The sequence below is a fragment of the Symphalangus syndactylus genome, chromosome 7 (genome assembly GCF_028878055.3).
Source record: "Symphalangus syndactylus isolate Jambi chromosome 7, NHGRI_mSymSyn1-v2.1_pri, whole genome shotgun sequence".
NCBI lineage: Eukaryota > Metazoa > Chordata > Mammalia > Primates > Hylobatidae > Symphalangus > Symphalangus syndactylus.
The window spans coordinates 48506799-48529080 of record NC_072429.2 but is presented as its reverse complement, the minus strand read 5'-3'; the positions used below and the strand labels follow the sequence as shown (position 1 = coordinate 48529080).

The 22282-nt window shown below is 44.8% G+C and overlaps 1 protein-coding gene across 1 annotated transcript in view; it reads left to right on the top strand.

Moving 5' to 3' along the window:
- KDM3B (lysine demethylase 3B) overlaps window positions 1–22282 on the top strand; it is an 88391-nt gene extending 66109 nt beyond the window's left edge. The window contains exons 13-24 of the mRNA XM_055286085.1: window positions 1558–1685; window positions 3365–3644; window positions 5018–5274; window positions 8724–8990; window positions 10054–10225; window positions 11623–11713; window positions 11837–11967; window positions 12615–12734; window positions 14465–14604; window positions 15184–15360; window positions 16360–16494; window positions 20879–22282. Of these exons, the coding sequence (XP_055142060.1) occupies window positions 1558–1685; window positions 3365–3644; window positions 5018–5274; window positions 8724–8990; window positions 10054–10225; window positions 11623–11713; window positions 11837–11967; window positions 12615–12734; window positions 14465–14604; window positions 15184–15360; window positions 16360–16494; window positions 20879–20959 (1979 nt within the window). The 3' untranslated portion in view covers window positions 20960–22282. The remainder of the gene's footprint in view (window positions 1–1557; window positions 1686–3364; window positions 3645–5017; window positions 5275–8723; window positions 8991–10053; window positions 10226–11622; window positions 11714–11836; window positions 11968–12614; window positions 12735–14464; window positions 14605–15183; window positions 15361–16359; window positions 16495–20878) is intronic.

Below are 22282 nucleotides of genomic sequence, written 5' to 3'. Positions count from 1 at the left end.
GACTTCTGGTTTTAGGCTTGTAAAACAGCTAAAATGGTCAGGTGTGGTAGCTCATGCCTGTAATCCCAGCACTTTGGGAGGCCAAGATTGGAGGATCAGTTGAAGCCAGGAGTTCAAAACCAGACTGGTCAACATAGCAAGACCCCATCTCATATAATTAAAAAATCAATCCAGCTGAAGACAATAAGATATCTTGAATCCATGAGGAAGACAGCTTGCTCAGCAGTAGGAATGAATGGTTATGTTTGTGTCACAATCCCAGTTTACTTCAGTGATTCTTCCAGAAATTCTGTATGCCTAGCTTCTGTACTTCCATTAACATACATCCATTGAAGATGATGACTCTACCAAACTGCTGCCTATATTATCTTCCACTTAAGAAAGCTTTGCCACAGGCCAGGCATGGTGGCTCACACCTGTAATCCCAGCACTTTGGGAGGTTGAGGCAGGTGAATCACTTGGGGTCAGGAGTTTGAGACCAGCCTGGCCAACATGGTGAAACCCCGCCTCTACTAAAAATATAAGATTAGCCAGGCATGGTGGTAGGTGCCTGTAATCCCAACTACTAGGGAGGCTGAGGCAGGAGAATTGCTTGAACCCAGGAGGCGGAGGTTGCAGTGAGCCAAGATCACACCACTGCACTACAGCCTAGGCAACACAGTGAGACTGTCTCAAAACAAAAAACAAAACAAAAAAAACAAAGAAAACTTTGCTGGAGCATCCCCTGGATCCCTTATACCCCACTGCTTCTAAGCCAAAGGGTTTCCTGAGTGCAGTGGTAGGATGCCTGCTCCCTGCAGCTCTTAGTATAGTTAAATATTTACCCATATAAAGTTTACATTGATCTATTAGTTTTTACCTTTTTTTTAGGTATAACTTACAATAAAGTATACAATTCCAAATGTTTACACTCTTTGAGACGGAGTCTCACCCTGTTGCACAGGCTGGAGTACAGTGGCACAATCTCAGCTCACTGCAACCTCTACCTCCTAGAATCAAGCAATTCTCGTGCCTCAGCCTCCCAAGTAACTAGAATTACAGGCACGCACCATCAGGCCCAGCTAATTTTTGTATTTTTAGTAGAGATGGGGTCTCACCATGTTGGCCAGGTTGGCCTCAAACTCCTGACCTCAAAGCAATTCTTCCGCCTTGGCCTCCCATGTGCTGGGATTAGAGGCGTGAGCCAGCACACCTGGCCAATATTTATACTCTTAAACACTAGAGAATCTACCCCTAGAGTTTCTCCTGGAGGATACCGTGTTAATGTTTACTAGAAGAGGGAAAAGAGTGTAGCTTAGTGCTTAAAAGTAACAGAACTTTAGGGGTAGATATACCTGGGCTAAAGTCTTAGTGCTTCTGTTTACCAGCTTTATGTACTTGAGCAAATGACCTAACTTCTCTCAGTCTCAGTTTGATAATCAAAACTTGAAGATAAAAGCAGCTACCTTATTGAAATGTGGTAAGGATTGAGGGAGATAATGTAAAGAACACTCTTAGCACAATACGTGGCATATACGAGTATTCTGGTGTTATTTTTATTGTTACCTTTTTTCCCAGCTCTTTACAATATTGGAGACATGGTACATGCTGCCCGGGGCAAGTGGGGAATTAAAGCAAACTGCCCTTGTATCAGTCGACAGAACAAATCTGTATTGAGACCTGCCGTCACCAATGGGATGTCACAGGTAAACTGCTGTGTGTGGGTATAACTAAGTGAAGCTTAAATTTTTTTGGACCAGGAAATGCCCCCTTTTGAACTCTGTTATGCCAGGCTACTGTAGGATTCCTGAGGAATCAGGAGATGGAGAAGCCTTTCTAGAGAGAGCTTAAATAACTTTACTCAAAGGATTTTAATTATTCCTGATTGGTACAGTTTCTCTTCATCTTTAAACCAGTTCATGGTTGACTGATAGCACAAAGAGATTCTTAGCATCTTGTCAAGGTACATACCTCAGGGTCTTTGTATGGGTAAAGAATATAGAAACGGTTGCTAAGAATACCGCTGGTCTTCTTGAGTCTTATCTGAGAAGGTACATGGTCCCTGTCACTGGATTCATCTCAGGTGCAGAAGACAGAAATATGAAGATTGGCTCACTGAGTTGGGTTCAGAGGCAGTGGTTTTCACATTGCTCTGTCACTTTTGGTTTTGGTTTTTTGGTTTGTTTGTTTTTGTTTTTTTTGTCGTTTTTTTTTTTTTTTTTTTGAGACAGAGTCTTGCTCTGTTGCCCATACTGGAGTGCAGTGGCATGATCTTGGCTCACTGCAACCTCTGCCTCCCAGGTTCAAGTGATTCTCATGCCTCAGCCTCCCAAGTAGCTGGGACTACAGGCATGCGCCACCAAACCCGGGTAATTTTTGTATTTGTAGTAGAGACAGGCTTTCACCATGTTGCTCAGGCTGGTCTCAAACTCCTGACATCAAGTGATCCACCCACCTTGGACTCCCAAGATTCTGAGATTACAGGCATGAGCCACCGCACCCGGCCTGGTTTTCTTTTTAGACACCCACAACATTCCATGGCCTTTCTGGCAATACTGCTACAACACATCATTGATGATAAGAGGCACAGGGATTAATGCTGAGGGGTCTTGAGATATATTTTCAGTAGAGTTGACTATATAGAGTATGTAAATAGAGCAAATTATTTGGAAAAATCAGTAAGAGTAATAAACATTTATTTAGCATTTATCTGTGTCAGAACTATGCTAAGACCTTTGCATATGCTATTTTGTGTAATCCTAAGAACAGCACTACGAGGAGGCCGGGCGCGGTGGCTCACGCCTGTAATCCCAGCACTTTGGGAGGCCGAGATGGGCGGATCACAAGGTCAGGAGATCGAGACCATCCTGGCTAACACGGTGAAACCTCGTCTCTACCAAAAATACAAAAAAATTAGCCGGGCATGGTGGCGACTGCCTGTAGTCCCAGCTACTCGGGAGGCTGAGACAGGAGAATGGTGTGAACCCGGGAGGCAGAGCTTGCAGTGAGCCAAGGTCACGCCACTGCACTCCAGCCTGGGTGACAGAGCAAGACTCTGTCTCAAAAAAAAAAAAAAAAACAGCACTACGAGGTCATTTAAATTACCAATTCACCATTGCAGAAATTTTGTCAGGCATGCTAACTCTTTATTTTAGATTACAAACTTCAAGCCTTGTTCACTGATCTTTCCACAGAACTAGCCTGGTTTCTGGCATGTTGTAGGACTTAATAAATATATGTTGAATTAAATAATGTATGAAATGCCAGTTTACGTGACAGATTATTCTTCCCAGACCTATTTAGTATGTGAAGCCATTACTAGTTGTATTGTTTTTTTTTCTACCCAAACACAGCACTCTAATCATGTTGGCCTTCTGCGTTTTAGCTTCCTAGCATAAACCCTAGTGCCTCTTCTGGAAACGAAACTACCTTCTCTGGCGGAGGAGGACCGGCACCAGTAACAACTCCAGAGCCAGACCATGTTCCCAAAGCCGACAGCACTGACATCAGATCTGAAGAGCCTCTGAAAACAGACAGTTCGGCATCAAATAGCAATAGTGAACTGAAAGCCATCAGGCCTCCTTGCCCTGACACGGCCCCGCCCTCCTCTGCCCTGCACTGGTTGGCAGATTTAGCAACTCAGAAGGCTAAAGAAGAAACAAAAGGTGAGATGCACACAAACCTCTGCTCTGCCTGTGGTAGAAACTATGAGTTTTTTCCAGGATTCTTTGAACTCACACATTACCATCCACATTTATGAAACGTGCTACTTGCTTTCTCTGGCTAATCACATAAAAATGAGGGACTGCCGGGGCCGGGGTGGTGGCTCACGCCTGTAATCCCAGCACTTTGGGAGGCCGAGGCGGGCGGATCACAAGATCAGGAGATTGAGACCATCCTGGCTAACACGGTGAAACCCCGTCTCTACTAAAAATACAAAAAAATTAGCCGGGCGAGGTGGCGGGTGCCTGTAGTCCCAGCTACTCGGGAGGCTGAGGCAGGAGAATGGCATGAACCCGGGGGGCAGAGCCTGCAGTGAGCCGAGATCGCGCCACTGCACTCCAGCCTGGGCAACAGCGAGACTCCGTCTCAAAAAAATGAGGGACTGCCTTTCACCTTCTTTCTAGAAGTGGAACTTCTCTAAAAAGGCAGATGCCTGGGCCCTACCCTGGATCTCCTTAGTCAGAATTCATACAAGAGGTTTTTTTTTCGTTTGTTTGTTTGTTTGTTTTGAGACGGAGTTTCGCTCTCATTGCCTGGAGTTCAGGCTGGAGTGCAATGGCACGATCTTGGCTCACTGCAACCTCCGTCTCCCGGGTTCAAGCAATTCTCCTGCCTCAGCCTCCCAAGTAGCTGGGATTACAGGCATGTGCCACCACATCCAGCTAATTTTTTTGTATTTTTAATAGAGACGAGGTTTCTCCATGTTGGTCAGGCTGGTCTGAAACTCCCAACCTCAGGTGATACACCTACCTCGGCCTCCCAAAGTGCTGGGATTACAGGCGTGAGCCACCGTGCCTGGCCATATACAAGACTTTTAACAAGCTTCTCAGATAGTTCTGTTATGCAGCCAGGGTTGAGAGCAGACTTAGAGCAGAAGTTTTCACTGGGCACAAGAATCAGCTGGGGAATGGTTAAAAATGCAGATTCCTGTGTCCTACCCAGAACTATGAAATCAGAATCTCAGGGGGTAAAGATCTCCATTTTTAACAAGCACTCCAAGTGACTTCAGTACAGGTATTCTGAAGATACACTTGAAACACTGTCTTAAGAAGTGAGGGAGATGAAAGATGAATGACAAAAGGGAGTTTGAAATTCAGATCTGGTAAAGAAGTAGTAGAGTTTCTCCTTGGCTGTGAGACCTCCTATAATTATAGCTTGTAAGGCTTGACCCAAACAAACCATACTACACAGTTCGGGGGGTGCAGGGGAAAGGAGAGAATCTTTCCTCCTTCCCATGTGACTGATTTTTAGGAGTCAGTTGTGTGCTGATTATTCCTTTTTGTACCTAATGCTATTCCCGGTTATGTTCTTACAGAAGCAGGGTCCCTGAGGTCGGTGCTCAATAAAGAGTCTCATTCACCCTTTGGGCTGGACTCGTTCAACTCCACTGCAAAGGTCTCTCCGCTGACTCCAAAGCTTTTTAACAGTCTGTTGCTGGGTCCCACTGCCTCCAACAACAAAACCGAAGGGTCTAGCCTTCGAGACCTCCTTCACTCCGGGCCCGGAAAACTTCCTCAAACCCCCTTGGACACAGGCATACCCTTTCCCCCGGTCTTCTCTACATCCTCAGCAGTAAGTGTCCCCTCTGCAACTCTAGCCGTTGCAGCTTTTCCATGAAAGAACCATCAGAGATCAGATAATCGGGTTAGAGGGTACATGGGTGATTTGTGTTCTCTACATTGTCAAGCTGACAAGGTCTCTCTTTAAAGTTTTGGGAATGTTTGAGATCTTTTTAAGTAGTGAACCTTTGGTACCATGTTAGGAAGTCTGTAAAAGTTGAGATTTTGAAGTTTTTCAGTCATCAGCAGACAAGTTAATACATTGATTGCTTGTTTTTCTTGATAATAGCAGGCATTAATTTTTTTTTAACCTGGACAGTACATTTGTATTATATTCTCTTGGGTATCTAATAGATGTCTCAAACTTTTAATGCATCTAAGCCTGAACTCCTGATCTTCTGACCATAAACTTGCTTCTCCTTAGTTTTCCCCTACTGGTTGGTGGCGTCTCTGTCCTTGTGATTGCTTGCACCAGAAATCTTAGAATCATTTGGGACTCGCCTGTCTTACCTTTCATATCTAATTTGTTAGCAAATCCGTTCAAATTTGATCTTCAAACTATATTCAGAATCCACTCATTTTTCATCAGCTCTATTGCTTCCTTTCTGTTCTGAGCCAACATCTCGCCTAAGTTTTTGCAATAAATTCCTTACAGGTCCCCTTGTTTCCGCCCTTTACAATCTACAGTGTATTTTCAACACAGTAGCTAGAGAGGTTCTTTTAAAATATGTCATCCCATGGGAAGCTTTTTATTAAGAAATAAAGAAATGAAAAGGAGAAAAATAATAAAATATAAGTCAGATCATATCTTAACCTCTGCCTGAAATCCTTCAAGGGCTTCCTCTTTCTCTCATAAGATGAGCAGAGTCCTTATAGTGCTTACCAATGAGTAGAGTCACACACCTGGACTGTGAGGCCATAGCCCTATCTGTTCATCTTCTTCTCACCTCTCTGTCTTCAACTACCACTCTCTGTCCTGTTCACTCCGTTCCAGCCACACCCACCTTCTTGCTGTTCTTTGAACATGGCCTGGCATGCTCCCTCTTCAGGGCCTTTGCGCTTGTTATTTCCTCCACCTAGAATTTCTTTCCCGTGTAACTACCTCACTTGCTTCATCTTGCTTCATCATTAGCTCCCTCACCTAACTCCTGAAATGTTACCTTCAGTAACCCTTTCTTCATACATTACCCTTTTTAAAATTCCATCACACTGTCAGTTCTGCACATACCGATTTTCCCTGCTTTGTTTTTTTCATAGCACTCATTACCATCTAACCTATTACATGTTTGATTTTCTGTCTCTTGCCTCTCCTAAAGGCATTTTTGACTATTCTGTAGTGTATCCCTAGTGCCATGGTGTTTGATCCAGTCATGTGTAGTAAGCATTTATTGAATGAATGAATTCACAAGGTACAATATCTGAAAGATAGAAAAGAGGCTGGGCACAGTGGCTCACACCTGTAATCCCAGCACTTTGGGAGGCTGAGGCGGACAGATCACTTGAGGTCAGGAGTTCGAGACTAATCTGACCAACATGGCGAAATCCTGTCTCTACTAAAAAACTACAAAAATTAGCCAAGTATGATGGCACATGCTTGTAATCCCAGCTACTCGGGAGGCTGAGGCAGCAGAATCGCCTGAACCTGGGAGGCAGAAGTTGCAGTGAGCCAAGATCGCACCACCGCACTCCAGCCTGGGTGACAGAGGGAGATACGTCTCAAAAAAATAAATAAAAAAGGTTTCGACTGAAAAGTTTCCCTTGCACCCTTGCCTCCCAGCCACCTGTTTCCCTTTCTAGAAGTCTCCAGTGTTTCTCGAGATATTATCATATGTATGTTTTTCCCCTAAATGTTCTACATCTTGCTTTTCTGATGTTTAGTTTATATGTCCTGCAGATCATTTCAAGCGAATACATAAATATGTTTCTTCTTCTGTTTTATGACTAATGGCTGAAACATGATGAATTGTGGGTGACTGAGCCCTCTATACAATTTGGGTTATTTGTTTCTCTTTTGGATAAGTAACTTTTTTTTTTTTTTTTGAGACAGTCTCACTCTGTTGCCCAACCTGGAGTGTAGTAGCATGATCTCAGCTCACTGCAGCCTCCGCTTCCCAGGTTCACATGAATCTCCTGCCTCAGCCTCCTGAGCAAGTAGCTGGGACTACAGGCACGTGCCACCACACTGGGCTAATTTTTGTATTTTTAGTAGAGACAGGTTGGCCACCATGTTGGCCAGGCTGGTCTCAAACTCCTGACCTCAGGTAATCCACCCACCTCAGCCTCCCAAAGTTCTGGGATTAACAGGCGTGAGCCACCATGCCCAGCCTGGATAAGTAAACTTTAAAAAGCAAACAAAACAATTACTTTGGGTACCATTTTTTTTTTTTTTTTTTTTGAGACGGAGTCTCGCTCTTTCACCCAGGCTGGAGTGCAGTGGCGCAATCTCGGCTTACTGCAGGCTCCGCCCACCGGGGTTCATGCCATTCTCCTGCCTCAGCCTCCCGCGTAGCTGGGACTACAGGTGCCTGCCACCTCGCCCGGCTAATTTTTTGTATTTTTAGTAGAGACGGGGTTTCACCGTGTTAGCCAGGATGGTCTCGATCTCCTGACCTCGTGATCCACCCGCCTCGGCCTCCCAAAGTGCTGGGATTACAGGCGTGAGCCACCGCGCCCGGCCGGGTACCATTTTATGTATACTTGCTCATCATACCGCCAGTTCTTTTTCTAATTCTCCCATGATGTTACATAATTATACATGCTTTATAGAGACAGGGATTAGTAATACTGTAAGCATACGATTATCCAGTTTATAAAAGCTTCCCTACCTTCAGTTCTGTGACCTTAGGTATGTCACTTTCATCTCTGGGCCTGAGCTTTCCCATCAGCTGAAACAGGTGAGTGATTCTCAGTGGGATAGTAGTGAGGAAAAAATTGGACAGTAGGAGACTGCTTTCAGAATGTACTTCCTCTTGGACACTCTGCTACACCCTTCATTGAGGTACTACTCCCTGGTAGAAAACCATTGCCTTGATAAATCACTTCAGTTACTTAATTGAAGTATTGTATCCCTTGGGCATGCTGGTTAGGAAAAATTTAGAACCCTCAAACTAAGTGACCTTTTTCCACTCAGTTACAGCATTTGACGATCCCTACAGTCTACATGCATATGTGCTTCGTGTACTGAATGGCTGATGCCAAAGCTATTTCTTAGGTCTCAGATCTCGAGGCAGAAGGGATCTTTCTATACTTTTCTTTCCTAAATATTAAGGTAAAATATGAAGGATAAAAGAATTTAAGATGTTGACTTATCCCCCTTCCAGTTGTAAAAGACATTTTAATAACTTTTGTAGAATTTAATCAGATAGATCAGAACTCCTTGTGAATACAATTGTGAGACAGTTTTTTGAATGCCGTTCTCATGGTGCTTCAGTCAAGCTTACCTGATGGATTTGTGTCTGGCAGGGAGTGAAGAGCAAGGCCAGCCTACCCAACTTTCTTGACCACATCATTGCCTCAGTGGTAGAAAATAAGAAAACCTCAGATGCTTCAAAGCGGGCCTGCAACTTGACTGATACCCAGAAGGAAGTAAAGGAGATGGTGATGGGGTTAAATGTGCTAGATCCCCATACTTCTCACTCCTGGCTTTGTGATGGCAGGCTTCTGTGTCTCCATGACCCCAGCAACAAAAACAATTGGAAGATCTTCCGGGAGTGTTGGAAGCAAGGTCAGGTAAGCAAGAATAAGTCGTTCCAAGGGCCAACTCTGCCTGCCTACCACAGCTACCTGGACAATTCCAGGTCTCTCCTTTTGCCAGGGAGATTTAGACATAGTGAGGTTATTGTAATAGCTGTGCTACTTCAAGTTGTCTTGGGTTCTTAAAAGCAAGGAGATGGCCGGGCACTGTGGCTCATGCCTGTAATCTCAGCACTTTGGGAGGCCAAGGCAGGTGCATCATCTGAGGTCAGGAGTTTGGCCAACATGGTGAAATCCCGTCTCTACTAAAAATACAAAAAAAATTGGCTGGGCATGGTAGTGGGTGCCTGTAATCCCAGCTGCTTGGGAGGGTGAGGCAGGACAATCACTTTACCCGGGAAGCAGAGGGTGTGGTGAGCCAAGATCATGCCACTACATTCCAGCCGGGCGACAGCAAGATTCCACCTCAAAAATAAATAATAAATAAATAAAAGCAAGGAGATTACTAAAAACACACTTTGCATCCTCTTGTTTCTAAGCTGTATAGTTCTGTGTTCTTAAAAAGGCAGTTGAAATTTCTGCTAGGTGGTGATCTGGCATTGATGACACCTTTAGAGAAAAATCCTTAAGTGTGATTTTAAGATGGGGCAGAGGAGGGGTTGGAGGTAGGTAGTACTTTTCTAGGCAAATGTTTTAAAGCCACACAAGTTTTTTGATAGTGTGATAACACTCCCTAGTTTAAAAACTTTAGCAGGTGCTTGAGGAAGGGGAGCTCGTGACATTGTCATTTTCAATATGAGGAAGTGTTCTCAAAGTTGGGCTTGTCAGATTTTTGTCCTCTCACCTCAAAACAGTGGTAGGTATTAGGGCAACAGAAGTGATTTCCCCAGGGTGAGAATCAAGCATGACAATAGAGTAGAAGCATTTGTTTTCACTTTAGTTGATATGTGGAAATCCATGGATTATACAACTGGGAAAGAACAGTAGAGCTTCCTGGAGAAGAGGAGGCCCTCCTCAGGAAACCTTCCTATTCTGTCTCAGCCCTAGAGCTGGAAGTTTTTCCTAGATTGCTCTGATTGGGATATTTTTGTTTCCACAGCCAGTGTTGGTTTCGGGGGTACATAAGAAGCTCAAGTCTGAGCTCTGGAAGCCAGAAGCCTTTAGCCAGGAATTTGGAGACCAGGATGTAGACTTGGTGAACTGCAGAAACTGTGCTATAATTTCCGATGTGAAAGTTCGGGATTTCTGGGATGGTTTCGAGATCATATGCAGTAAGTAGCTTTCCTATCTAGTTCAGTAATAGCAGACTGGAAAATAAGCATCTATATGCCCAACTCTGCCCTTGAATAATAAATTATATTCTGGGGCATAATGGGGACTTGAAAAAATAAATAAATAAAAAAAACAGCCGGGCGCGGTCGCTCGCTCCTGTAATTTCAGTCCTTTTGGAGGCTGAGGCGTGGATCACTTGGGGTCAGGAGTTCAAGACCAGCCTGGCCAACTTAGCGAAACCCCATCTCTACTGAAAATACAAAAATTAGCTGGGCATGGTGGTGTGTGCCTATAATCCCAGCTACTCAGGAGGCTGAGGCAGGACAGTCACTTGAACCCAGGAGGCAGAGGTTGCAGAGAGCCAAGATGGCACCACTGCTCTCCAGCCTGGGTGATGGAGTGAGACTGTCTCAAAAGTAAATAAATAAATCCAAATTATACCCATTTGGTGGGGGAACATTCTGCCCTGGTGCCAACTGTGTAGCTTACATGGCAATCACATGACTCCCAGAGCATGCCTGAACTTAATCATGTGATTCCATGGGCTGTGCAGAGCACTTTCACTCTGAGGAAGGGGGATAGAATCCCTGTAAGATGGAAAAAGAAGACACACACTAAAGTACCGAGTGAGGAAAACAAAGCCCACCTTGTCCATTATGGGGGTTTACAAGTCTGAAATAAATAAAAAGTTAATCTCCCGGGGCCGGGCGCGGTGGCTCACACCTGTAATCCCAGCACTTTGGGAGGCCGAGGCGGGCGGATCACAAGGTAAGGAGATCGAGACCATCCTGGCTAACATGGTGAAACCCTGTCTCTACTAAAAATACAAAAAAATTAGCTGGACGTGGTGACTGACACCTGTAGTCCCAGCTACTTGGGAGGCTGAGCCAGGAGAATGGCGTGAACCTGGGAGGCAGAGCCTGCAGTGAGCCAAGATTGGGCCACTGTACTCCAGCCTGGGTGACAGAGCGAGACTCCATCTCAAAAAAAAAAAAAAAGATTAGTCTCCTAGGCTGGGCACAGTGCCGTACACCTGTAATCCCAGCACTTTGGGAGGCCAAGGCAGGCAGATCATCTGAGGTCAGGAGTTTGAGACCAGCCTGGCCAACATGGCGAAACCCCATCTCTACTAAAAATACAAAAATTAGCTGGGCGTGGTGGTGGTCGCCTGTAATCCCAGCTACTCAGGAGGCTGAGGCAGGGTGAATCACTTGAACCCAGGAGGCGGAGGTTGCAGTGAGCCAAGATCATGCCACTGCACTCCAGCCTGGGTGACAGAGCAAGACTGTCTCAAAAAAGAAAAAAAAGAGGTTAGTCTCCTAAAACTTAGTTACTGTTGAAAATCGGACACCAGCCAAACCAGCAGATGTTTGTGGGAGTATTCTCTGTCTTCCAGAACGACTACGGTCAGAAGATGGGCAGCCAATGGTGCTCAAACTCAAGGACTGGCCTCCTGGGGAAGATTTTCGAGACATGATGCCAACCAGGTTAGTGACCTGCGGTGGTGTCATCTTCAGAAGCCATCACAAAGCAATCACAGAAAAGTGAACTTTGTCTATTGGCTTTCTTCCCCTATAACAAGCTAAGTCATCTTTCCTGCACTTTTATAGGTTTGAAGATCTGATGGAGAACCTTCCTCTGCCAGAATATACCAAACGAGATGGCAGGCTCAATCTGGCCTCTAGGCTACCTAGCTACTTTGTAAGGCCTGATCTGGGCCCCAAGATGTACAACGCCTATGGTATGAGGGAGAGGCTAAAATTGCCCTTTTGGGGGACTGTTGTTCTTATTTCAACTATAGAGGGATATCTGTGGTCAATGTCGGGTGTAGAGATGATTGCAGGCCAAGTGCTGGAGAAGTGAATAGTATCCAAGATGGTCTTGAATATGTTTGCTTTTGACATATTGGTTTTCATAACATCCATGTGGGCCCAGACCATAAGCTTACATGTCTCCAGTAGTGAGGAAGTTTCCTGTCAAGAGCTGTACCCAAGGAGCCATATTCTCGAGTCTAAGAGACTTGACAAAATAATAATGAAGAGGTCTGGGTGCCATGCTACCCAGCCAGTGCTTTGTGAAGGCCAATGATGACCTAAATCACAGTGAAAGCTCAGCTTTATCTGAATATGCCTAATGCCCATATCTGTTTTGTTTTTCATGGAGAGATCGTTTTTTGGAGGTAGATTTGTTCCGTGGCCAGTGTCAATGAGAAATCAGTCTTAAAACAGTATAAAAGAGATGAAAGTGATTTCTTCATAAACAAATAGACTTGACTCTCCTAATTTTACTCATTTAAGAACACCCTTGATCATGTTTTCAGATGTAGTGTCGATGTGGATTCTTCCAAATATTGGTCCTTCACCTTGCATATTTTCCTTTCTCCTTTAGGGTTGATAACAGCAGAAGATAGAAGAGTTGGTACAACAAATCTTCACTTAGATGTGTCTGATGCTGTTAATGTGATGGTGTATGTTGGGATTCCCATCGGGGAGGGTGCTCATGATGAAGGTATGCTTTCTAGAATCCACTGCTTTAGGATAGTGAGGCTTTGTCTTGGGAATACAGTTGGGTGTTTTCATCCTTAGGGCCAGTGGCTTTTCCTTTTTTTTTTCTTTTTCTTTTTCTTTTTGTTTTTTGTTTTTTTCTGGGGAGGGGGAGGGAGGCAGAGTCTCACTCTGTCCCCCAGGCTAGAGTGCAGAGGTGCGATCTTGGCTCACCGCAACCTCCACTGCCTCCCGGGTTCAAGCGATTCTCCTGCCTCAGTCTCCCAAGTAGCTGGGATTACAGGCACCTGCCACCACGCCCTGCTAATTTTTGTATTTTTAGTAGAGACGGGTTTCACCATGTTGGCCAGGCTGGTCTCAAACTCCTGACTTCAGGTAATCCGTCTGCCTCAGCCTTCCAAAGTGCTGGGATTACAGGCGTCAGCCACTGCACCTGGCTTCTTTTTTCTTTTCTTATTCCCCTAGTGGCTTTTTCTTGTTTCTTCCAGGTCTGATGGGAAGTGGGTGCCCAGTGGATGTTGCTAGATAAAGGGGGAGGTTCTAATAGAGTAGAGTACTACTTTGCGTATCTTTGACTAGAGTCTCTTTCTAGAAATGCTACCCTTTTCCACTTTGTAGCCTCTCAAAGAGAAATGAAGAAAGGGCAGAGTTCTGACCTGACCTATCAGCCAAATCAACTGTGGAGTGACAGATGATAAAGCCAGGACCTTCATAAAAATGAAGCATAAAAGTGATATTTTGCTGTATTTATACTTCCTGCCATCTCAGTGTTAATACATGTTCATTATGGAAATTTCAGAAAAAGGGATACTCTTTTAAAAGAAAATAAGTAGCTCAAAATCTCAAGGTTCAGGGATAATTTTTTTTTTTTTTTCTTTTTGAGATAGAGTCTCACTATGTTGCCCAGACTGGCTTCAAACTCCTGGGCTCTGGCATTCCTCCCACCTCGGCCTCCCAAGTAACTGGGCCTACAGGCAAGGCCACTGTGCCTTGCTTTACATGTGCTTTTTTTTCTTTTTTCGTTTTTTTTGTTTTTTCTGCAACCTCTGCCTCCTGAGTTCAAGCAATTCTCATGCGTCAGCCTCCCAAGTAGCTGGGATTACAGGCATGTGCCACCATACTCGGCTAATTTTTGTATTTTTAATAGAGATGAGGTGTCACCATGTTGGCCAGGCTGGGCTCGAACTCCCAATCTCAGGTGATCCGTCCACCTCAGCCTCTCAAAGTGCTGGGATTATAGACATGAGCCACCATGCCCAGCCTACATTTGCCTTGGATTCTGCACACCTGCAGCATTCATTATGGTGTAGGTCATTGTAATAGACAAGCATTAGAAGCCAACCCTCTTCACTTGCCAGTGATGCTTTATGCTTTGTGGGCTTAAATCCAGAATCCTAGTGTTTGAAGGGGTCTTGAGAAAATATATAGACTCCATATACTTGTAGCGGGAAATAACCTGCAAGTTAAACATAAGATATGGCAACACAGCATACGCAAAAAATATGTTTTAAGGGGAAATTATACCTCCAAAAATGCTGAATCTCTAATAAGTAAAGAAGGTTTAATGTTCTGTGTGTAGGGAGCTTAGACCGGTATGAATTTTCTGATTTTGCCTTACATTATTCCAGAGATGGAGAAGAGTAAAAACTCAATTTGTTTAAATTGGAGATTTCATTTCACTCAGTGGTACTGAAATGGCTGACTACATTGAAAGTGTCATTTTGCTCTTTTCAGAGGTACTCAAGACAATTGACGAGGGAGATGCTGATGAGGTGACGAAGCAGAGGATTCATGATGGAAAAGAGAAGCCAGGTGCTTTATGGCACATCTATGCAGCCAAGGATGCAGAGAAAATCCGGGAGCTGCTCCGAAAGGTACACCCTTGGGTGGGCTGTGCTCCCAGCTCACATATCAAGGGTCTGGATGCTGAGACACCCTATCTAGGGTTTCTCATGTAGAGTCCCTTGGCATTAAAGACCTGTTGGCCATACGGCCGGGCGCGGTGGCTCACGCTTGTAATCCCAGCACTTTGGGAGGCCGAGGTGGGCGGATCACGAGGTCAGGAGATCGAGACCACGGTGAAACCCCGTCTCTACTAAAAATACAAAAAATCAGCCGGGCGTGGTGGCGGGCGCCTGTAGTCCCAGCTGCTCAGAGAGGCTGAGGCAGGAGAATGGCGTGAACCCGGGAGGCGGAGCTTGCAGTGAGCCGAGATCGCGCCACTGCACTCCAGCCTGGGTGACACAGCGAGACTCCGTCTCAAAAAAAAAAGACCTGTTGGCCATGGTACCTCGGGTGGAAAAGCCCAAAGGCTTGAATCCACACCTAGAGGATGTTGACTAGAATAAAGTTTTGCCATCCCCACCCCATCTTAGGACATTGCTGCAGCAAGTTGGATTTATGCTGTTAATAATTTTTAATTTTCCCATCTTTGGATTTGATTATGGCTGCAGGTTGGAGAAGAACAAGGCCAAGAGAACCCCCCTGATCATGACCCAATTCATGACCAAAGTTGGTACCTGGACCAGACCCTCCGTAAGCGACTCTATGAGGAGTATGGCGTGCAAGGCTGGGCTATCGTGCAGTTCCTAGGTGATGCTGTTTTCATACCTGCTGGAGCCCCACACCAGGTGGGTTCCTGCTTGGGGGTTGGGCTGAACAGTTCCATGGGCTTTCTTATTTCTGCTTCTCTTGCTAATCTACCAAGAGATTTAAGTAGCTGGATTAGACTGGTTTCTCTTATGCTGCAACTTATTTTATGCTTCTATTTTCTTCCTTGTAACATTAAGGCTCATTTAAAAAATTTTAAACAGGGCCAGGTCTGGTGGCTCACGCCTGTAATCCCAGCACTTTGGGAGGCCGAGGCGGGTGGATCACCTGAGGTTGAGAGTTCAAGACCAGCCTGACCAACATGGTGAAACCGCATGTCTACTAAAAATACAAAATTAGCTGGGTGTGGTGGCACATGCCTATAATCCCAGCTACTCAGGAAGCTGAGGCAGGAGAATCGCTTGAACCCGGGAGGTGGAGGTTGTGGTGAGCCAAGATCGCACCATTGCACTCCAGCCTGGGCAACAAGAGCGAAACTCAGTCTCAAAAAAAAAAAAATTTAAACAATGCAAGCTATTAAAGAAAAAGTGACAAGTCCTAGCTCAGCTACTTATAGCATACTCTTCTTATCAATCCCCTTATCCTACCTTCCCAATCTAGTTTCTTTCCTCAGAGGTAGCCTACTGTTAACAGTTTGGTGTATATTTTTTCAGAACATTTTCTGTGCAAATACTAATATTTTTATGTATTTCTTTTTTCCTTTTTCTTTTTTTTTTGTTTTTTTGGTAGAGACGGGGTTTCGCCATATCGCCGTATTGCCCAGGCTGGTCTTGAACTCCTGAGCTCAAGCGATCAACCTGCCTTGGCCTCCCAAAGTGCTGGGATTACAAGCATGAGCCACTGCACCTGGCCATTGCTTTTATTTATACATTTGCACTTACAGCTTTTCTGTGTTGTTATAAAAATGGAAGTATTACACCTATTTCTCAAGGGTTTTTTTAACTATATCATGGACATTTTCCATATATTATTGAATCTCTAATGTCTGATATTTCTCCTCTGCACTTTGCCCCTCTCAGGTTCACAATCTATACAGTTGCATAAAAGTAGCAGAAGACTTTGTATCTCCAGAACATGTAAAGCACTGTTTCCGCCTGACTCAGGAATTCAGGCATCTCTCTAACACTCATACAAATCATGAGGATAAACTGCAGGTAAATAACTCCTCCCTCTACCCCACTCTGTCTTCTCATTGCATACTCACATACATTACACAGAAAGCACATTCTCCTTTCTGAAGGTATTCTCTGAAGGTCTAATTGTGGAGGAGAAATGACGCAGGAAGAAGTTTGGGGATATGGAGTCCTTTTAGGAAGCATTTAATTTTAAGTTTTTCTTCTTTTTTACAAAAATTAGCAGGGCATGATGGCACACGCCTGTAGTCCCAGCTACTCAGGAAACTGAGGCAGGAGAATTGCTTGAACTGGGAGGTGGAGGTTGCAGTGAGCCGAGATCATGCCACTGCACTCCAGCCTGGGCGACAGAGCAAGACTCCCATCTCAAAAAAAAAAAAAAAAGTTTTTCTTCTTTTTAATAGAACGGGGTCTATGTTGCCCAGGCTGCTCTCAAACTACTGGGCTCAAGAGATCCTCTCACTTCAGCTTCACAAAGTACTGGGAATACAGGTATGAGCCACTGCTTAACCTAATCATTTCTGTTGTGACAGTCCTTATTTCTCTCCCTTTCAGAATGATAGTATTACAAGTGTTAGTAGCTAACTAGACTGACCTCCCCAAACAGGTGGGAAAAGCACTATGGCAGTGTGTTCTAAGCATGTTTCTGAGAAGAAATATTGCGCTGAAGCTGCTCCTCATAGCAGATTTCTATGCAGACTCAATTTCTTAGAGCTCTGCTAGGGATTATAGTTCATGTCGCTAAGAACTGTATCCCCTTGTAGAGCAGAGCTGAACAAATTAGGTTTCCTCTGCTCTTGAAATGGATTGGAATTTTAAGGGCAGAATTTCATCATTAATACACTTAGGTACTTCAGTTGCATAAAAAGAACAAAGAGGGCTGGGTGGTTGGATCACGAGGTCAGGAGATCAAGACCATCCTGGCTAACATGTTGATACCCCATCTCTACTAAAAATACAAAAAATTAGCTGGACATGGTGGCACGCGCCTATAGTCCCAGCTACTCGAGAGGCTGAGGCAGGAGAATCGCTTGAACCTGGGAGGCGGAGGTTGCAGTGAGCTGAGATCACGCCACTGCACTCCAGTCTGGGCGACAGAGCGAGACACCGTCTCAAAAAAAAAAAAAAAATAAGGAAGCAGAATTCTCTAGGCTTTCACTGTGGCCTCTTTTCCTCTGGCATGCCTGTGGCTCAAGTGTATCTTTTTTGGTTGTTGATAGATCAGATTGAAGAGGTTTTGGAGTACAGTGGCGTGATCTCAGCTCACTGCAAGCTCCGCCTCCTGGATTCACGCCATTCTCTTGCCTCAGCCTCCCGAGTAGCTGGGACTACAGGCGTCCACCACCATGCCCGGCTATTTTTTTGTATTTTTAGTAGAGACGGGGTTTCACCGTGTTAGCCAGGATGGTCTTGATCGCCTGACCTCGTGATCCACCCGCCTCGACCTCCCAAAGTGCTGGGATTACAGGCGTGAGCCACTGTGCCCAGCCTGAAGAGGTTTTTCTTAATTGCTGGTAGATTCAATCACCTTCAACTCTGAGTCTGATGCGCTTTTCCTTTTTCTTTTCTTTTCTTTTTTTTTTTTTGAGACAGAGTCGCAGTCTGTCACCTATGCTGGAGTGCAGTGGCATGATCTTGGCTCATTGCAACCTCCGCCGTCTGGGTTCAAGCAATTCTCCTGCCTCAGCCTCTCGAGTAGCTGGGATTACAGGCACTTGCCACTGTGCCCGGCTAATTTTTGTAGTTTTTTAATAGAGACGGGGTTTCACCATCTTGGCTAGGCTAGTCTTGAACTCCTGACCTCATGATCCACCCGCCTCGGCCTCCCAAAGTGCTGGAATTACAGATGTGAGCCACCGCGGCTTTTTTTTTTTTTTTTTTTTTTTTGAGACAGAGTCTCACTCTGTTGCCCAAATGAAAGTTCAGTGGTGTGATCTTGGCTCACTGCATCCTTCATCTCCTGGATTTAAGTTATTCTCCTGCCTCAGCCTCTCACGTAGCTGGGATTGCAGGCATGCACCACCATACCCAGATAATTTTTGTATTTTTTGGTAGAGACGTGGTTTCACCATTTTGGCCAGGCTGGTCTCGAACTCCTGACCTCAGGTGATCTGCCCGCCTCTGCCTCCCAAAGCGCTGGAATTACAGGAGTGAGCCACTGCACCCAGCCAACCATAAAGTTTTTATACAAAGTATAATCAACGTTGGTGTTTGTTTGTTTGTTTGTTTATTGAGATGGAGTCCCACTCCATTGCCCAGGCTGGAGGGCAGTGGCATGATCTTGCCTCACTGCAACCTCTGCCTCCTGGGTTCAAGCGATTCTCCTGCCTCAGCCTCCCGAGTATCTGGGGATTACAGGCACGTGTCATCACACCGAGCTAATTTTTGTATTTTTAGTAGAGACAGGGTTTCACCATGTTGGCCAGGCTGGTCTTGAACTCCCGACCTCAGGTGATCCACCTGCCTCGGCTTCCCAAAATGCTGAGATTACAAACGTGAGTCACTGTGCCCGTCCAACATTGGTGTTTAGATAGAATGAGAATATAAGGGTAACATGTCACCTTATCCATAACACCTTTCCTGAGCTAGGGACGTTGGCTGTGTTTCTGTAGTCCCAGCCACTCAGGAGACTGAGGTGGGGGGATCACTTGAGCCCAGGAGTTTTGACCTATGATTGCCCCACTACACTCCAGCCTGGGCAACAGACTCTGTCTCTTTATTTAAAAAAACAGTCTGGGCGCGGTGGCTCATGCCTGTAATCCCAACACTTTGGGAGGCTGAGGCGGGCAGATCACAAGGTCAGGAGTTCGAGACCAGCCTGGCCAATATGGTGAAACCCCGTCTCTACTAAAAATACGAAAATTAGCCAGGCATGATGGCGGGCGCCTGTAGTCCCAGCTAATCGGGAGGCTGAGGCAGAAGAATTGCTTGAACCCAGGAGGCGGAGGTTGCAGTGAGCTGAGATTGGTGCCACTGCACTCCAGCGTGGGCAACAGTGTTAGACTCCATCTCAAAAAAAACAAAAAAAACGAAGACCTTTCCTGACTCCTGACTGCTCTGTTTAGAATAACAACTCCTGCTCCAGCACTACCAGCCCCACTTTCACTACTTTATTTTTCCTGTAGTATTTTCACCATCTGAGATATAGATATAGATACAGATATATATTTTTTTAATCTGTTACTTAACCCTACTAGAATGTAAGCTATTTAAGCTCTGTGAAGGCAGGAATTTTACTATTTTACTCACTGCTTTTCCTTAGCACAATGTCTGACACATAGTAGGTATTCATAAATCTTTGTTGAAGCAATGCAAAAAAATTAATGGAGAATAGTAAAAGAGGGACTTGGATGCCCATGACCCAGCTTAAGAAATTATAGCACACGTATATATACAGCAACTACATGTTTGAAACACCCATGTACCCTTCCCCTTTGCATTTCCCCACTTTTCCTCCCCAGAAATAACCTCAATTTTCTTGCCAGCCCTTTAAAAGAAAACTGTCTTAGGCCGGGCGCGGTGGCTCACGCCTGTAATCCCAGCACTTTAGGAGGCCGAGGCAGGCGGATCACGAGGTCAGCAGATCGAGACCATCCTGGCTAACATGGTGAAACCCCGTCTCTACTAAAAATACAAAAAACTGGCCGGGCGTGGTGGCGGGCGCCTGTAGTCCCAGCTACTCAGGAGGCTGAGGCAGGAGAATGGTGTAAACCCGGGAGGCAGAGCTTGCAGTGAGCCGAGATCGCGCCACTGCACTCCAGCCTGGGCAATAGAGCGAGACTCCATTTCAAAAAAAAAAAAAAGAAAGAAAACTGTCTTTATTCTCTTCACTTTAATATGCCTGTTCACTTTTTTCAATAATTTTTATTGTGTGTTCCAATTTCACAGGTAATATATCCAAATCAGAAAACATATAAGCACGAAGGGAAAAAACAGGCCATAATCCTGCTTTCCCCTCTTGTTTTAATGCATCCTTATTAGCTGTAGGACCTTAAGGAAGCCTCTTAACCATATAAGGAAGCAAAGTTCTCCAGGTGTTCACTGTGGCCTTAGTTTCCTCAGTTTCTTCTCTGTAAATTGGGCATGATAATAATAGAACCTACCTCATAGGATTCTGGCAAGGATCAAGCGAAGGTCCACATAAAGAGCTCAGCAGCAGCGCCTGCCCAGGACATAGTAAGCACATAAATGATGGTGATCAGATAGCCTTTCACATAACTTCATTATTCTTTTTTGAGTACAGACCTTATGACCTATGTGATTTGTAAATGACTGTGGGGATTGATAAAGGAACGCACAGTCCTTGTTGGGAGTTTCCCCACTAAACCAGTAGGCTTACAGTCAAGGTAGAACGTACATTTGCATGGGGCTGCTGTGAACTGACTTTGCTGTACACCCTCTCTAGGTGAAGAACATCATTTACCATGCAGTGAAAGATGCGGTTGGCACCCTCAAGGCTCATGAATCCAAACTGGCAAGGTCCTAGGCATGGAGAAACTCCAAGCTCCCCTGTGAAGCAGGTCTTTCACTCACAACACTTAACAGGGAACGGCAGGGCTCTTTGCTGGAGCAGAGGCCCTTCACCCGGAGCCAGTGTGGTCAGTATTCCAAACTCTCCAGCCACTCTCTTCTACGCTGCCTCAACACCGAAGGTTGACACAGGAAAGTCGTACTGTTCACACACACAGTTTGAGACTCCAAGCCAAGAGTGCCACATCCCTATCCTGTGGCCTTTTGGAAATCCAAATTGCCTGAACATGGCGGGGCTTTCCTGCACATTCTCCTGATTTGAGATTCACTGGCACACCTTTCTTTTCTTTTCCTCTTGTGCCTAGTTAAGTGGGAATGTGTTTGGAGGTAGGGGAAATCACATAACTGGTACAAGTATGGGGTAATTGCTTAAACATGCCTGGTGGAAGTCTGATAGCATCTCTGCACGTGACCTCTGACTAAGCCCATCCCAGGAGACGGGGTGAAGCCATTCCCCACACTCTCCTGTGAACACTGGAGTCTTGCAAGACCCAGGGAGAACCCACTGCTTTTCCCAGGAGGCTCCAGGATTAGGAAATGTGTGTATTTAGTGAAAAATAGGTTTGTAGTGAAATAGTTACTATTTCATGAAAGTAGATATTTTTAGAATTTTTGAAATACCACAGTTGTTTTCCTGGATTATGAGGAAAGGCACATTACATTTAGTCTTCCTTTCGATATAAAACTCTTTGAAGAAATATGATTTTTAGAAATCAGCTACCCATTATAGCACAAAATCAGCCAAAGCAGAATTTTTTAAGATTGGCTTTTTTAGGATTCTTTTTCTCCCCCTCCCATCTTAGTCTTACCTTGAGGGAACAGTCATATGAGAAGGAACTTTGTCACATCTAAGCTGTGGTGTGTTCCCCATGTGTGTGTACAACACTGGTGATTCCAGGAACCATTTTCACCTGTTACCAGTGTTCCCTGGGGACTCCTCTTAACGTTTCCAAATGGGAAGGACAGTTGATTTCCAACATGAGGTTTTCTGTTTTTTATCCAGTAATATTTTCAGCAAAACTTTCCAAATGAGTGGAGTCTGATTAAGGATTTATTTGAAAATGGTGGAATTCATTGGCCCATAGGTACATTGGAAAATGTATCTCTCTCCAGCTGTACTGTAGTGCCCTGCAGGCTGTTTATATGTTCACAGTTACTTTTTTTTTTTTTAATAAAAGTCATTTAATGTAGAATACTTTTAATTTCACTTTCTGTATTTTAATTTTGTTGAAGGGCTGATTGGGATTTCCATGTTCTTATTAAAAATCTAACAAATCTG